At 32.5% G+C, this 16711-nt stretch overlaps 2 protein-coding genes and 1 pseudogene across 2 annotated transcripts; 1 reads left to right on the top strand and 2 right to left on the bottom strand.

The window, feature by feature from the left end:
- The first annotated feature begins 159 nt into the window (after positions 1-159).
- On the top strand, positions 160-1962 carry LOC129890994 (uncharacterized; annotated as a pseudogene).
- A 1406-nt stretch (positions 1963-3368) lies between these two features.
- LOC129883911 (photosystem II 5 kDa protein, chloroplastic-like) lies at positions 3369-3930 on the bottom strand. Its single transcript, XM_055958365.1, has one exon. The coding sequence runs from the start codon at positions 3842-3844 to the stop codon at positions 3500-3502; it is 345 nt and encodes a 114-aa protein (XP_055814340.1). The 5' UTR covers positions 3845-3930; the 3' UTR covers positions 3369-3499.
- A 4131-nt stretch (positions 3931-8061) lies between these two features.
- On the bottom strand, positions 8062-14961 carry LOC129890978 (mitochondrial thiamine diphosphate carrier 2-like). Its single transcript, XM_055966322.1, has 8 exons — positions 14882-14961; positions 13805-13942; positions 12950-13066; positions 12108-12219; positions 11313-11440; positions 10315-10467; positions 9105-9248; positions 8062-8366 (listed from the first exon to the last, which is right to left on the bottom strand). Exons 2-8 carry the CDS (start codon positions 13919-13921, stop codon positions 8148-8150), a joined length of 990 nt encoding a protein of 329 aa, XP_055822297.1. The 5' UTR covers positions 13922-13942; positions 14882-14961; the 3' UTR covers positions 8062-8147.
- Between the last annotated feature and the right edge of the window lie 1750 nt (positions 14962-16711).

The raw sequence follows: 16711 nt of genomic DNA, 5'->3' as shown, positions 1-16711 counted from the left end.
TTCTTGCTTTACACTCTTTATAAACATCGGATTAATCACATAATTGTGTGTGTGTTTTTTTATATATATTTGGTTCTTTGTTCTCAAAACGTATTATAAATATTAATTTTTGTTTACATCAACAACTATTTCTTCACAAAATAAGAAAGAATAATTATTATGGCAACTTATACTTCTGAACAAAGAGAATATTTGGAAGATGTAATTGAAAGTCAGGTATTACTAATCTCTAATTAATTACTTTTTCCAATTAGGTTTTATAGAATATTTGGGTTCAATTTAATACTTATAATAACTAAAAAAAATCGTCAATTATGATTGTTTATCTATTTATTATTCATCCCTGATAATATATATTGACAATATTTCTTGAATGTTAAAATATACCTAGAATATTATTATTACCATCAATCTATTCACGATCACATATCGACAGGTTAATATGATGCATCATAATTTAGACCTTAATTTTTTATTTCCTATTGATTCATTATTGAATACTAATTATTATTATTTTGATGAAAATATGTAGGGTTTTTGTGTGATGAATACCTTGTGGAATAGTGAAAATTGGTGAAAATTGTGAAGGTTTTGAAAAAGCAAAAAAAGCTGCAACTTTTGCCGTTGATAAACACAATGAGAAATTAGAGAATTCATCAAAATTGGGATTATTGAAAATTATAAATATTAATTTTGAACCTACTGCTGGTGCAATTTATTATATAACTTTGGCAGCTATGGAATTTTGTTCTGGAAAAATTCTTCATTATCAAGCTAAAGTATGGGAAAAAATCAACACTGGTTACAAGCTTGATATCTTTCAACTTGCTCCTTATGTGCCAAAATTCTCAGGTAATTAATAATATTAAACAATATTTCAGTTTCTTTTTTTTATATAGTTTTTTTTTTCGATTTTGTACTACTCGATGTAGTATTGCTCTGCTACTATCTGTTGCTTTGTTATTATTTATTGTCTCTTGTACTTTCATTACGTCGTTTACTAGATTATTTTTGTTTCGAGCCAAGGGTCTATCGAAAATAGTCTCTCTACCTCACTCTACCCTCTCTGACTCTACTTTGTGAGACTACACTAGATATATTGTTGTTCTAGTACCGCTCGGTATTGGATACCTGATTTGGGGTACGACTAATCCGGAGTCGCGTTAGAAAATTTGAAGGATAAAGTGTTCCTACCAAGCAGAGCCGAATCTAAAATTTCTTGAATATGAGTGCACCATTAAAAATAAAAGAAGGAAAAAATGCATTAAGTGAGAATTGATCCCAGTGTCCTATAGATACATAACATAAAATCAAGTGCGTCATTTAGTCTTTATCAGGTGTCCTATTTTTAAGCTATAAATTCGTCGATGTTAAAAAGTTGATTCCATACTCAGAGCTCGAATCGAAAACTCTGATTAAGAATAAAAGAATACTTACGACTCCAATACTTTTTGATGGTTCCAACAAAAATAACCTGAATTTTCTTTATCTTACTTTTTTTTTTTGGGTATGTGCAGAATGTGAGGAAGAGAATAGTTTCTCTATTAAGGTTAATAATTTGCAAGACTGGATGGATGAGAATTATCTATATTACAAATGTTGCTACAAATTCAAAAAGGTAATTTTGTTAAAACCTAATTTATGTTTCTCTTTATTCATATTCATATATTATTTTTAGACTTAAGTATAATAATTATCTAGTTTTCTTATGTAATTAAATTATTTTGATTAGTTAATTAATTATTATTATTATTGCAGCTTGTTTCTGTGGAGGTAATTAGAGATGAAGAAACTGGAGAATTAATGGGCTATGGTTTTATTAATTTCAAAAATAACTCAGCAGCAATGGAATTTTCAGAGAGAAATAAAGGAAAGCAAATGCCAAACTCCAACCAAATTTATTCATTGGTGATTGAGAAAAATTGAAGGATTTTGGGATTATTTTTTTGAAATAGTTTATTATACTATTTATTAAAGGATTATTTGTTATATATATTAAACATTCATTAGTTTAATTAATGTAATATCTACACTTGGTTTTTTTAATATGGTATTTAGATGGCTTTTAATTTCTTGAATTGGTTCCAATAATATCATGGTTTTGATTGATTTCAAACAATTATATATAATCATATGGTATGGAAAAGTAAATTCAAGAACAAAGTTCGTACTAAAATAGAAAAATTCATTGATAATCAAATACCAATGAATTAGCGATGAATTATCAGAAAATACAATCAACTACAGGCACAAGCAGAGCATATAGCTCATAAGAAGTGGATTCGTTTGTTCATATTCATCCGACTGAATTATTCACTTTTAACAAAGGCGGATTGAGAATTTTGAATCTTTGAGTACCACGTTATTTTGAATAGTAATCTATTACAAAAACTTTAATATAGAGTAAGATAATACTCAATATTTATTAGCAAATTTGTATACAAGATTTAGTTTTGCATGATAAAAAAAAATTAAGAAAATACATCCCACAATAGGGGTTGAACTTGCATACCTACGGCGGTAATACTAAGCTTTAACCACTGGCAAGAGAAGAGGGTGTCACATTTATGCGCTTCCTTCGGAACCTGACTCTATTTTCAACTATCAAAAAACGAAGGAGACCCACCTTCCCGCTTCTCCTTCCCCCCTATCGCTAGGGGGCCTCGCCTGTTAAGGCTACGCAACCCTCTCCCTCGTCTTTCTAATTATTATTTTTGCAATGAAGCTGCGGTGGAGGCTTTGGCTTGACTCCCAACCCCATGCCATTTGCTTTCTTTTTTTTCATTTTTTGACTAAGAAAATAAACCAAAAGTAGGAGAGTGGGTGGAGGTAGAGCAGATACTAGTGTCACTTACTCTGCTCTGCCATCACTAAAGAATTGCTTATACATTAAAGAGCTGCTTATATACGTTTACTAAATGACTCACTTTCATGACCGACCACTACATTAAGCCGCTGGAGAAAGCTATTTATACATTCCTTATAAATATATATATATATATAAAAATATACATATATATATATATATATATATATATACACAAATTTTCAACCGAAACCACGGTGTGACGTGACAGATCTACATAGATCCACCCGACTTTGAAGATGATACTTGAAAAGAGAATACAAGTCATCTTCATTGAGTAATGTTCTATTTTCTATATAGAAAAATGACCAAAAGTAGACTTGATTTGAACAAGTACATACGACTTCTCCTCTTCCTCTTGATACATAATCAAAAGAGATGGAATTGATCTATTTAGCGATAGACTAGCAACTTAGTTTGTACTAATTTCATAATTCTTTTGTTATAATTACGTCTCCCGAATCTTGCACCAATATACACACATATACGTAGCAATTCAATATAGAAGGGAAATCGAAATATACTAAATTTGCATGAGAAAGTTTTACAATGTTTTATTTTTTTTCATTTTTTTCACATTAATAAAAACCATAGCATAAGTACAAGAAATAAATAGACAAATCACTTGCCCTTCTAAGTTGCATTGCGGCAAATTCTAGCAGTTGGATTTGAGACACAAACTTGAAAGTACTTCTTCTTGGCCTCCGGTGAGCCGCGCTTCGGCTCATCGTCTGCCATGGCAGCCCCTGCCACAGAACATGCAGCAGCGGCCGCCATGGCAAAGAACAACTCCCTACGACCACCACCATTGTTGTTGATCTCCTTTTTGTTGCTCATTACAACATTTTCTCCCTCAGACACGTTAGAGCTCGCCTTCACCAAAATAACCCTAGCGCTGCGGTTCGCGATCGGGGCTTTGGTCAAGGCCGCGATCGAACCGCCGGCTAAAGAGGTTGTTGTCATTGTCATGGAAGCCATTTGATCAACTCAATACTACTAATTGATTTCTTTGTGCAAAGAGGAGAGGTTTGGTGTGTGTTAAAAATAAATGTTGTGTGTATGTAATGGAACAAAAATGAAATTGGGAATGTCTTATCCATTTTCTTATCTTAACAAAGGGTTGGCAACCATTGAGCTTTTGCCACGTGGAAAGCTCAATCTTGATACTGGAAAAAATATTTGTGGTCATTTTTGGCTCTTCATCTAATGTTGGGGGTACTCATTTTTTCTTTTGAGGGGTGAGAAAATATTAATTGGTTGCTAATATTAAAATTTATCCATGGATTTTACTTATTGAAGAGTAAAAAAAAGTCGGCAAAAATATCTCATTTTTTAAAATTTGTTTACTCCAACTACCATAGAAAATCATTCAAAGTGCTTGACAAAGAATATATCAACCATCTCATCTGTCCAAGTCATGATGCACAGAGTTATCTGATACCTATTGCTGATAAGAAGTCTATGTATCACGTAAAATTAGTTATGATGCGCACAAGTTGACACAGACAACACGATTATAAAAAAATTGAGCTATTTTATATACAAATGTGTATTAGTTGAGCAATTTAAATATATAAAATGTATGTATGTATATATATATATATATATCTAGTTACAAGTTTCGCAGAACTCAATAGCTTTAACTTAAACTCTATATTTTTGTTAAAAAATTCATTCAACATGTATAAATATTCTATTCAAAAATTTCATTTAACATGGTAAATGAATATTTGGGCCTGTGGGCTCAAAGGGCCTATTCGGATATTTGGTCCATTTCTCTTTCCGAAGCAGTAGGCCCATTAGTCATGGGCTCCTGGACCATTAGTCATGGGCTCTTGGCCCATTTTCCCAATGCGATTATCTGTTTTGAGACAATTTTGGGTTATTCCGAAGCACCGATTTAGCTTACGATATGTTTGAAAGTCCTCACTAAACAAGTACTATATTACAGAGAGTCGATAAATAGTTTCATTAATAACTGATCAGTTTAATTCTTATAAATTGCTTTGTCAATTGCAAAATTAGAAACAAATCGTGTTTATAGCATAGGACTTATAACTAAATGTGACTCACAAATTGCAATTCTACACATGAATTACGAGTTCAAATGTCATTTATTATCAAATAGTTACATATAAATCTTTTGATAAAAGTTAATCAATTTTTAAAAAAATATTACTATTTAGTTAAAAAGATATTTATACCGTCAATATATATAACATAAATCCTTTTATAAAACTATGTCTTAATTTATTACTTTTTTTTGCTGGCAAGACAGAACACCTTTATTACTATCTTATAATATAGGAAAACTTTTAAAACTAACTTTGGCAAGTAAATAATAAAAATAAAAGAGGAAAATTAAACTCAAATCACATATATATTTTTTTACCATATACTGTTAACTCACAAAATAACTTCTTAATAATAATAAAAAAAAAATATATATATATATAGTAGTTTTCTTCTTTTGGTAATTCTTCCCTTCCCATCTATATTTAGCAAGTAAAAATTCACTCTCGATTTACAAATTTACTCAACATTACCAAAAATAAATAAATTATCTTACAATTGACCTGATTCTATAAATATTTTTTACACCGTCAGTACAGTACAGACATACCCCATACTCCACCTATATATATAGTCTCACATGCACAACTCCTCCAACACACAAACACAATTCAATATTCTTCGAATTTGTTATACTATTCTCGAGTCCTGAATACTGAACCCTAATCGTTTTCTAGCTATGGACGAGGCCGCGTTTTTCGTTGGTGGGTTCGGGATGTTGTTTTTGTTTGTGGTTATTATCAAATGGATGTTTGCACCACCAGCCGCGGTGGCAGCAGTAGCAGCAGCTCATAATGCAAACACAATGCCACTAATTCTTTTTGGAATACTTATTATTGTTTTGTTTTGCACAGCTGCTCCATACATCATGAATTCCAATCGTTGAATAAGCCATTAATGTTTGTGTCAAGTTGATTATCTATCTTTTAGGTGCGGCCTTTTTTCTAATTCTATGTGAATGTACAATGCTTTGTGCACAGTCGCCGCCCCTGTTACTTTGCAATAAATAAACCCCGCCCACATCCCTCCCCTCACCCCACCCCCACTCCCAATATCTCTCTCTCAAAGAAAGGAAGACTCTGATTTTTCCATATTTGTAATAGATGATCATTCTTGAATATTGTGAATATGTCACTACTAAAGAATGTGGTGTAGTCGATGGGACTGTTACTACTCCTCTCTTAATTGAAGGTCTCGAGTATGAATTTGGGTATGAAATTTTTTTGATAGAAAACGCTTTCTCACGAATAAGAATATACACAATGCAAATTGCGGGTACTAGACACTGAGCGAGAAATCGGAAAAAAAAATGTGAACATGTCCTCTAAGAAAGAAAATAGAGTTTTTCTTAAGAGAAAAGAAAATGACAGAGTTTGAACAAGTCAAAAAATATAACATTTATTATATATACACAAAAAGTACTTCATGCGTTCACTTTTACTTGTTCGCTTAAACAACAATGGTTGAACTGAATATTTTATTGTAATATTCATATTAATTGATGTTAAATATAAGGTCTTGAAAAATAATTTAGGGAATAAATTATAATAATGCTAAGGATAAAACATGAAAAAAAAAATGGATAAGTAAAAGTGAACTAATACAATATACAAATAGTGTAATTTTTCGTAGAAATTCCCCTATCCTACTTGATTCCACCCCTACCAACAAATACGTACGTATTATATATTTAATCAATTTCTGAATATAAATACTATTAAGTTTCCAAAACCCCCCACTGATAATGTAGTATATAAAACCACATAAATAACTTCAAAACAACAATAAAAATTACACGTACTAATTTTCTTCTTTTTGGTAATTCCTCAATAATACTTCCATCTATATTTAGCAAATAAAAAGTCACTCTTGATTTACCATTTATTCAATATTACCAAAAATAAATAAAATTTACCTTATAACTAATTTGATTCTATAAATATTTTTTTACACCGTCAATATAACAACATACCCGACATCCTCCTATATATAATATAGTCTCGCAAGCACAACTCCTCCAACATAAGCAATTCAACATTTTTCTTTGTTACAGTCTCGAGCTCTAAACCTTAAACCCTAAATTCTGATCGTTTTCCAGCCATGGACCACTTATTACTTTTATTCGGTGGCGCGCTTTGGTTTGTGATTTTGTTACTTGTTATTATCAAATGGATGTTTGCACCACTAGCAGCAGTTGCAGCAATAGCAGTAGGTTCTACTACAAGTTCAATGCCAATAATTTATTTAGGGTTTCTTATTATTATTCTTATTGCTTTTTGCTGCTAAAATTATTTTAATTTCATTAGTAATAATCAGTTTAATTTTTAAATGTTAGAGCAAAATTAGGTAGTTTTTTTACATATATAAAAAAATTGTTTTGTTAATCAATTATCTGCCTGGCAGCAGACTACAGTTTTGATGTTGGAATATTTCTCTTAGTTTTTTTCAATGAAATAAACTTTTTTTTTGGTATTTAGTTAATGCATTTATTTTATGTTTATATAATTGTTTGGTTATTTGGATATTTTGTTTTGCAAAAACACTTAGTAGCATATAATATATGATCAGTTCATGTGAATTAAGTAATTTTTATTCAAAACTTTTAAAGAATAAGAAATTTATATAATATTTATAAATTTAAATGTGAATTGAGTCATTATTGCTATTATATATTAACATGAAATTGTCTTAGAAATCCGTATACTTCAATTTTTTTATCCACATATATCGGATGGATAATGAATTTTATTAGTCGATTTAGTGCGATGTAATCCAATCGGATTCAAGATTTGAAATTTTCATAAAAATATATAAATAATTACGTTCACAAAAACCTAATGTTACAACGTATATTTAGATTCTTTAGTTTCGCGCCCCATGCCTTGTAACGTGTGATTCGTATTTAGTCGCCCTCTAACAACAAGGATAATATATTCTTCAAAATCTTTGGTGGATACAAATTCACAAATTAGATGGTAAAAAAGTTGGGTCATTTTACAAACTGACCAAGCCTAATTAAACCTTATAGTGTCCACTTTTGTGGTTGCGACAACTATAAATTATATCACCAGCGATTAATCGATATTGGTAACGAACGATATAGACACTATCCTTGTTGATGATTCTCTAAAAGTAGTGCATTTTTGAAGAGTTCAAACGACATAATCAGTACCAATAGGGAAGGAAAGAAGCGAAAATCGAGCATCTTTTAAGTCAAAATGGACTCTAGCCAGTCTGATATATATTCATAAGCAACAAATGTTACAGCACCAGCAGATGCTGCTTTAACAATCGATGGGACGATGCCTTTATAAAGTCCAGTCCAACCTTCTTCTAGCAAGATCCGGCCAAAGCCATCGTACATATTTTTATAAGCACGAGGCTCGAGTCTAGCCCTGTATCTTGGATGCCTCTGTAGTCCTTCAATCTGAAAAAGAGATAGGTAAAATATCGGAAACTCACACAATATGCAATAAAAAAAATAATTATGATCGAGAAATCCATTTGACGCGAACAAAGTCTCTGGAAGTCGGGAATGTGGGCCCTCTCTTTCCCCTTCTCCACTTAAATACTGGACTTAGTTCGAACTTGTGAAGTTCGAACTTGTGAAGTTCGAACTTGTGACTTAAGACACAAGGTCAATTGAACCCCAAGGCCAATATGCAATAAGTTTGCATCTATTCATTCGCTTTCTTGATGCTTCTCATGATGGCATCTTGGTGCACTAAACTCCCACTATGCGTGGGGTCCAGGGAAGGCCGGACCACGAGGGTCTATTCTACGCAACCTTACCCTGCATTTCTGAAAGAGGTTGTTTCAACGGATCGAATCTGTGACCTCCTGATCACATGGCAAACTTTACCAGTTACGTTAAGGCTCACTTTTAATGATGGTTGGGTAATCTTAAAGAACTATTTGGTTTGTGAGAAGCATACACAATGGGAACAAGAAATAAGTAGCTTACATGAGAAAACACAGTTAATCTCAAAATCCATGGAGATAACAGGAGCGCTAATGGTTTCAGAATTTGATGGTTACAGATGAACGATATAGACTAATAGCCTTTGTTCTACGGTCAATTCCCTTGATGTCTTAAATCTTATGTAGTAATCATTTAACCTGATGATTATACCGAGGCACGAGATAAATGAAGAAGGAAATCTACCTGAAACCTCTTTTTAACCACGTCAAGAGGATGGCAGACCGCTTTAGCACACGTTCCAGAACCTAAACCACAGATGAAAAGCTGGAAGCTTGAAATGAATTCATCACCTTGGCTTGAATTAGAACATCTATGACGATTCCAAGCCTACAAAAAATTAGGCCAAATTGTGTTAACCGAAATAAATATTCAAAAAACAGTGCGAATAAACTTTAACATCATGTAAACTTGCTAAATTTAAACATTTAGCCATTCACACGTTATATTATAAGCAGCAGGTGTGGACCACATCATTCATTATCGAAATGGAATTAACCCAAATATAGCGGAACCTGTATATAGGATTCACATAGATGATCACAAAGTTTAGGATGGACTGAGGCAACAACAACAACGTACCCAGTGTATTCCACAAGTGGAGTCTAGGGAGGTTGTTTCCGAAAGACCCTCGGCTCAAACACATAACATGACAGTTTGAAAAAGACAATACAGAGTGGAACAAGGCATAGCAAATAAAACATAGCAAATAATAGAGAAAGCGTAACCAACCGTACAGAGCAGAATAATGTGATTAACCTAACACAAGAAACAACAGGCAGTAGCTAGTGATTGAAGAACAAGAAAATACGCGGACACGTAATGCTAATATTATCTACCCACCAAGCCTCCCCACAGGGGATTGTGACAACCCTCAACTACTTTCTACCTGATTCGCGACTTCCATATCCGTTTGTCTAAGGTCATGTCCTCTACAAGCTTAAGTTGAGCCATGTCCTATAATCACCTCTCCTCAGTACTTCTTTGGGGCCTGCCTCTACCTCTCGTTGAACCCCACCCATGGACTGAGGCGTAGTTGATTAATGGATGGATATTCCAGTCTCAGCACGCAGTAGACGACTGCAACAGACTGAGTGGATTCCCTTCAGAACAAAAGCAAGTGGAAGAAAGGATAACCAGTTTAAAATCTGGAAACTCTTGGGTAGACTATATCTTGCATGTTACTATAATGATTGGCAAGTTAAACAATTAACCCTCTAAGAGTGTCCCATCCATACAGGTCTACCTACAGATTGCATTATTAAGTAAACAATTACACCTGAAATACTACATTATCCCAATGGACCAAGCAATCACAACCTCACATCAAACATGCCAAGAGCAGGACAAAAAGAGCATCATAATGAATATAATTTGGAGGGGCTAAGAGGTTTACCTTCATCCAGCGTTTGAATGTATCATAAGTTCCAAACTGCAAACCAGCATAAGGAACAATCTCAACTAGTGTTGGTGTCAATCCAGCATAGAGTCCTGGAACACCCCGAGTTCTGAATATGTCAACAAATGCAGACCTCATGTTTCGATAAACCTGTACATTGGCATAACAATCAATCTCATCAAACCTTCATTAACAGGCATTTAGAAATAGTACATACTTTAACATCTTATTATGTCCCTTCAAATTTAGGTGTTGGCACTTCGTTTGAGCTTTCGGTTCACAAAGAACTATTCACCAAATTCGCAAACCTACTACAAGGCAATGGGGACACGAAGAAAATAAGGAAAAAGGTCTACTTCTTACCTTGCTTTATTTTAAGTCGAGGGTCTATTAGAAACAACTTATCTATCTCTACAAGGTAGGGGTAAAGTTTGTGTACACTCTACCCCTTCCAGACCCCACTTGTGGATTACTCTGGGTATTTTGGAAAGGTAACTCTTTTAGAGAAAACTGAAAAAAATATATTTTCCAACTTCAAGTCGAATTGATACTTCTGACATTGTGTAACATTGGTGATATTTGTTAGATTTTTCCAGTGTTATGCATGTTATGACTTATAAACTTGATGTAATATGAGTTTACACTTCAATGTTTGTTTACAAAGTATTTTTTCTAAATATAAAATTACATTTAAATAGAAAATCTGTGACTTAATTTGTTGCATCTCACTAATATTAAATAGTAATGTCTCTTCATTTGTTATATTTCTTATCATGTTTCAACACATTTATATGACCTCTTACTTGAGGAAGGATGACTAAGCTATATCAACACAAAAGGACAGACTGGAGATCGGACAAAATTGATTAAAGGAAAAACTTTGGTTAATCAACTTTCACGATCAAATTGCAAGATAAAGCAGCAGAAAATACAAGTTACATATGTGGGGGCGCAACGCAGAATATCTTGGAACCTACAAAGGACGTGCCAACTACCTTTGGCTCCCCTTGGGAGGCTAAAATGGTTCTCAGGAGATCAAATGGATATGAACCAACTGTAGCTGCGCATCCTGCTAATGCTCCGCTTACATAAGAAAGATAAGGGCTCAAATTGATGTGATCTTCTGCATCATACAAAACATTCAAACCATCAAATATAAGGTTTGCCAATGGTTTGCACAAAATGCTCTATGCAAAGCATGTCTTTAACATCGAAATAACTGTATTAGATTTCAGGAAGATCATGGACTAGATGTAACACCTTAAAAAAATTATATTCTAAAACCACACAAAGTGCATAACTTTGTAGATCTCACGAGAAGGGTAATGCTTCAAACCACAATGAATAAAACACAGTCAGGGACATCAGACATGTTATGCATAAATTTCAATATCTGGGTAGGGATGATCTTTTAAGCCGAGGGTCTATCGGGAACAACCTATCTACCCACAAAGGTAGGAAGGTTTGAGTAAATCCTACCCTCCCAAAACAACACGTGTGGGATTTAACTGGGTATGTTGTTGTTGTTGTATCCAGGTAGAGATGAATACTATTGATGTAACGAGAAAATCAGAGTGTAGGAGTCGTATAACAAAGTACAGAACCTTTACAAAGATATGGTTATCTATGATTGACACCTAGCCATCTATGCTACCAAAGATCTCACTTGTGCACCAAAAGTTGATGAAAACAGTAGAAAATGATCTCAGCCATGGAAAAGTCATTTTCTACCCCTTCAAACGCTATCCTATCTCTCTCCCTCTATATCAGGGGCAAGTATTCTGACAAACCTGTCTTTGAAGAACCAGCGGCAAAAATTTTCAATCGGTGCAACACTGTGAATTGTATGGCACTATATGGCATAACCATCAACAAAGCTGGAACATTACCCCGCCAGAAGCCCTGTGACAAGAATGGATATGTGCAACCAAAATGAATTTACCAAAACTAGCATCAAGTTTGAAAGACATCAACTGCTAAAATAATTAACTTTAACAATTACAAATACTTCCCCTCCCCCCTCCCCCCCTGGTCACACACTATTAGATAAAGAGCATAGGAATTAGAACTTGGAAGCATCCGCGTTAGAATTTTACTGTTCCAAGGCCTACACTGGTTACTGCATTAGAAAAGACGTCACTATTTACTTTTTGCTTTTGTGTGAATTGAGTGTTTATAAGCAGATTACTTTTCCAAATGTTTGCATAGTCAGACTTGTCAGTGCTAGAACTAGTTGGGAAGAACAAAGCCACAAGCTTAACCTTAAAATTAACCAACTAATACTATCAGCCATGTCTACACAATTTCTATAACAAAACAAAAATTGAGATCAGAAGAGAGCTGAAATGAACATCTCATATTCATGGGAACAAGTTTCAACAAAAAGCCGTATAGCACGGTGTTTATTCTACTAAGACTAAACTTTATAGGCAATGGAGAAAAAAATAGAATCAGCACGGACATATCTTACCATATGCAATGCAGAAAATATTGTGTTCGAGCAGTCAGTTAATCAATAATTTACTGCACTCAGCAATCCATTTGTGTGCAGAGCATAAGATGCTGCCTCAAATGCAAGCCTCGAGTATCTGAGCAAGATTTCCAAAATTCTCATGAAAAAAATAACAAATACCTTTAAGCCTTCTTCCCTGAGTATTTTCTTAGTAGCTTGCAACATCCCAGTGTACTTAGAAGTTCCATGCACATCTCCCCGAAGCAAGGCACACTGATTAGTGGGTTCCAGTTGAACCTGAAACGTTGGTAAATTAGAAAACATTTAGCTTTGATGTACAACCAAGCAAAAATATGGATAATAGAATAAATAATGCGCGCACACACACAGAGAGAGAGAGAGAGAGAGAATATTTTCCCGAGTCGAGGGTCTATAAGAAGCAACCTCCCTACCCAAAATCCAGCATCATTATTTTTAAATGAACGAATGTATAAGTCTATCATGATTAATATAATATAAAGAAGAACCAATTGAATATACCTGCTAAGTTTACTTTTATTAATATAATCTAAAGAAGAACCAATTGAAAAATAATTTTTACAAACTAACTGATGTCTTATATGGCTTTTATTTCAAAGTTTTGTTCCTCTCAAGTTTTTTTTAAGATTATTTAGACACACTGGATTGTGTTGAGCATTTCCTAACAACATGGATGCAAGAACAAAGGAACCAGAATCGGGATGATAAAGCTAAGAAAAGGTTAGGCTATCACAGACATACTTTTTTAAAAAATAAGTAGATTATATAAGCTTGGCCAAACATGCTACTATACTACAACGTGGAAGTTCACCTACATGCCCGTGAGCCATAGTTCTTGAGATTGACTAAAGAAATACAACAAAGTTTCCTTATTTGTGAAAATTGATGTTGTGCTATACGCGTTTAATGTCACTGCATTAGACGCCAGAAATGGCCAAGTTCATGTACCCAAACTGCAAAAGTTAAAGCAGCACAAAATATATGCAGAATATACACCTGAAATCGGATCTTGATTACATCGAGAGGCGAGGTTACAATCCTCGATATACCACTAGAAACTGCCCCCGCTGTGGCATATATTAATGCCCTTTTAAGTTGCCCTGTCTCCTCCATCTCTACTATAAACTAAACAACCTGCACTCGCATCACAAAAAAAAAAAAAAAAAAAAAAAACCACGTTAAAAATCCTTAAACTAGCCCTACTGAAATCGAAAAACCACCATATAAAAAGTCAAGCTTACATATTGAGGTGCATTTTCTGTATTTCTTTTTTTAAACATGTGCATACATAAATAATGAACTCACTACTAAACAAACTAGATAAACACTTTGAACTTAGCTAAAAGATATAAAATCAACTACAACAACAACAACAACATATCCACTAAAATCCCACAATGGGGTCTGAAAAAGGTAGAGTGTACGCAAACCTTACTCCTACCTTATGGAGTAGAAGTTTGTTTCCTAAAGACCCTCACTATATAAAATCAACTCCTCCCTCCGTTTCAACTTTTTTGTCTTACTTTCCCTTTTAATCCATTTTATTTTTTTTATGACTGTGGTATCTGGACCATCTTTCATGCACCTCAACTTAGTACACCAAGAATAAAACAGATAGAAAGAATCACTTAGTATTTTTCGTCTCTACTAGGATTTGAACTTGAGACCTCGTGACTGTCAACCACTTCATTGGCCTGCAAATGCCTCTTTGCCTTTTGATAATCCCTTTCATTTTAACTTTTCATCTGACATGTTTAAGATTAAAGAACATTTTGATACATTATACGCATATTTAATTTAAGACCACAGATTCAAAAGTGTTCTTTACTTTCTTCAATTTCGTGTCGAAGTCAAAATGAGACAAACAAATTAAAACAAAACGAATACCAATTAGTATTATCTATTTACTAACTAAAATCAGATGAATCCAGGTTATATGAATACAATTTGAGCTAATAATCAACAATAGCAAAGGCAAAAACACAAATTTTATTAAAATTCTAAAAAAATGAAACATCAAAGAATGGAATTTTGTTAAATGAGTCGATAAGTAAATGAAGAAAAAACGAATACCTGATACGAAAAAAATGGGTGAGAAAGAAAGGGCTCAGCTTCCATTGATGAGAATTATCAAGGCTAAAAAATTCAAAAAAAATTATATCAATTATTTATAAAACAGCAAAATATGAAGGAATATGGAGAATTTTTGGAAAGGAGAAAAAGAGAATAAATAAAAATGGTAGCTTTTTGGTTAATAATAATAACAATAATAACAATAATAATAATAATAATAATAATAATAATAATATTTTCTAGATTTGGGACTAATTAAGGTATAATTATAAGATAAGTACGAAAAAATTGGCTAATTTAGCTCCTTTTTTGACCCTCCTATGTAGAGAAACTTGTTGGTACTAAGAAAAATATTTTCAAAAATATATTTTACTGTTTGGTTAATAAGTAAATATATATTATTTCAAAAATATTTATATGTAATGCAGAAAAATCAATTGAATTATTCGATAATTTATTTATTTTTGTGAAAATTGAACGTGTATAATGTTTTATTAGTTAAACTAAATCCAAATTTGGAAAAAGTAAATAATCATATAAAGTGAATATTTTAAATTTATATACCAATTATATATCCATTAGAATAATTTTGTAATAGAGTATTTGAAAGAGTCAAAATATTACCACCATGAATATAGTAGAATTCTAAAATGGTTGAGATTACTCCGATTCTAACTGATAAGCTTTGGTTTAATTCATTAGAAATGGAAAATATTATGTTGGAATTGTCGTCTTTTAAAATGAATTTCTTAATACGTGAATTCAAATTTAATCAAATAGATGAAGATTTCTATATAAATTCAAATTATGGAATATTTAGAAGTTTTTGGTTAAAATCATCCTTAAACTATACTACAAGCTTAGATTATATCCTTAAAATATTATTCTTAGGAGGAAACATCCTCCAAGTATTTGAAATTTAACAATTTTCATCCTTTTGTTAGAATTTTTCAGAAAACTAATAGATCGTACAAAAATTAAGTCACCCATTTGTATTTATTATTCTAAAATACGCCAAAAATATTATTGTGAATTTTTTGGGCAATTGAGTTTAGCATTATGCAAAATCTTTTAATTCATAGTTTTTTTTCCATTTATTTTTCATGTGATTTAATATTTAAAAAACTATCAGTTGAAATATGTTTCTTCTCAATTGAATTTGCTTAAGCGGTGTTTGTAGGAGACTTCCACTTCTAATAATGGAGAATGAAACTCAAATGCGAGACATTATCAGAATTTTGATTAAAATCTCGAATGTGAGACATAAATAAAATTTTGATCACTTTAATATCAGATTGCACCAAAAAATTATTGATCTAACTACAATTTGACTTTAAAAAAGGTAAAGATAATTAAGCTTCAGCTTCTTTCCGTTGATAAAGGAGAAGAAGAGCAGATATAACATTTTTTGTTTCAGCAAGCAATGGTATCCACGATTTTTAATATTCTTTTTTTCAGGAACTTTTTATAGAAGGTAACAAATTATGCTGAAAAACTTTTTGTTCACATTAATTGCACATGTTTTTGTAGGATCACTTAATTTTTTGACAATATCTAACTGAAGAATGAAAATTGTTAACTTTTAAATACTCGAAGGATTTTTTTGTCAAAAAATATATTTTAAGAATGTAATTTAAGTTTGGGGTATAGTTTAAAAATATTTTTGGCCAAAAAACTCGAATATTTAGTATGATAATTAATTGTTCAATTAATAGCTTTAGTATTATAAAATAAATCTGAACCAATTCGATTAAAAAAAATAATGACTTTGCCTGGGATCAAACCTGGGTCACCAGCGTGACCTGCAGGAATACTAACCACTATACTACA

This window comes from Solanum dulcamara, chromosome 1, assembly GCF_947179165.1.
Source record: "Solanum dulcamara chromosome 1, daSolDulc1.2, whole genome shotgun sequence".
Lineage (NCBI taxonomy): Eukaryota > Viridiplantae > Streptophyta > Magnoliopsida > Solanales > Solanaceae > Solanum > Solanum dulcamara.
This window is presented reverse-complemented; position numbering and strand designations above follow the sequence as displayed.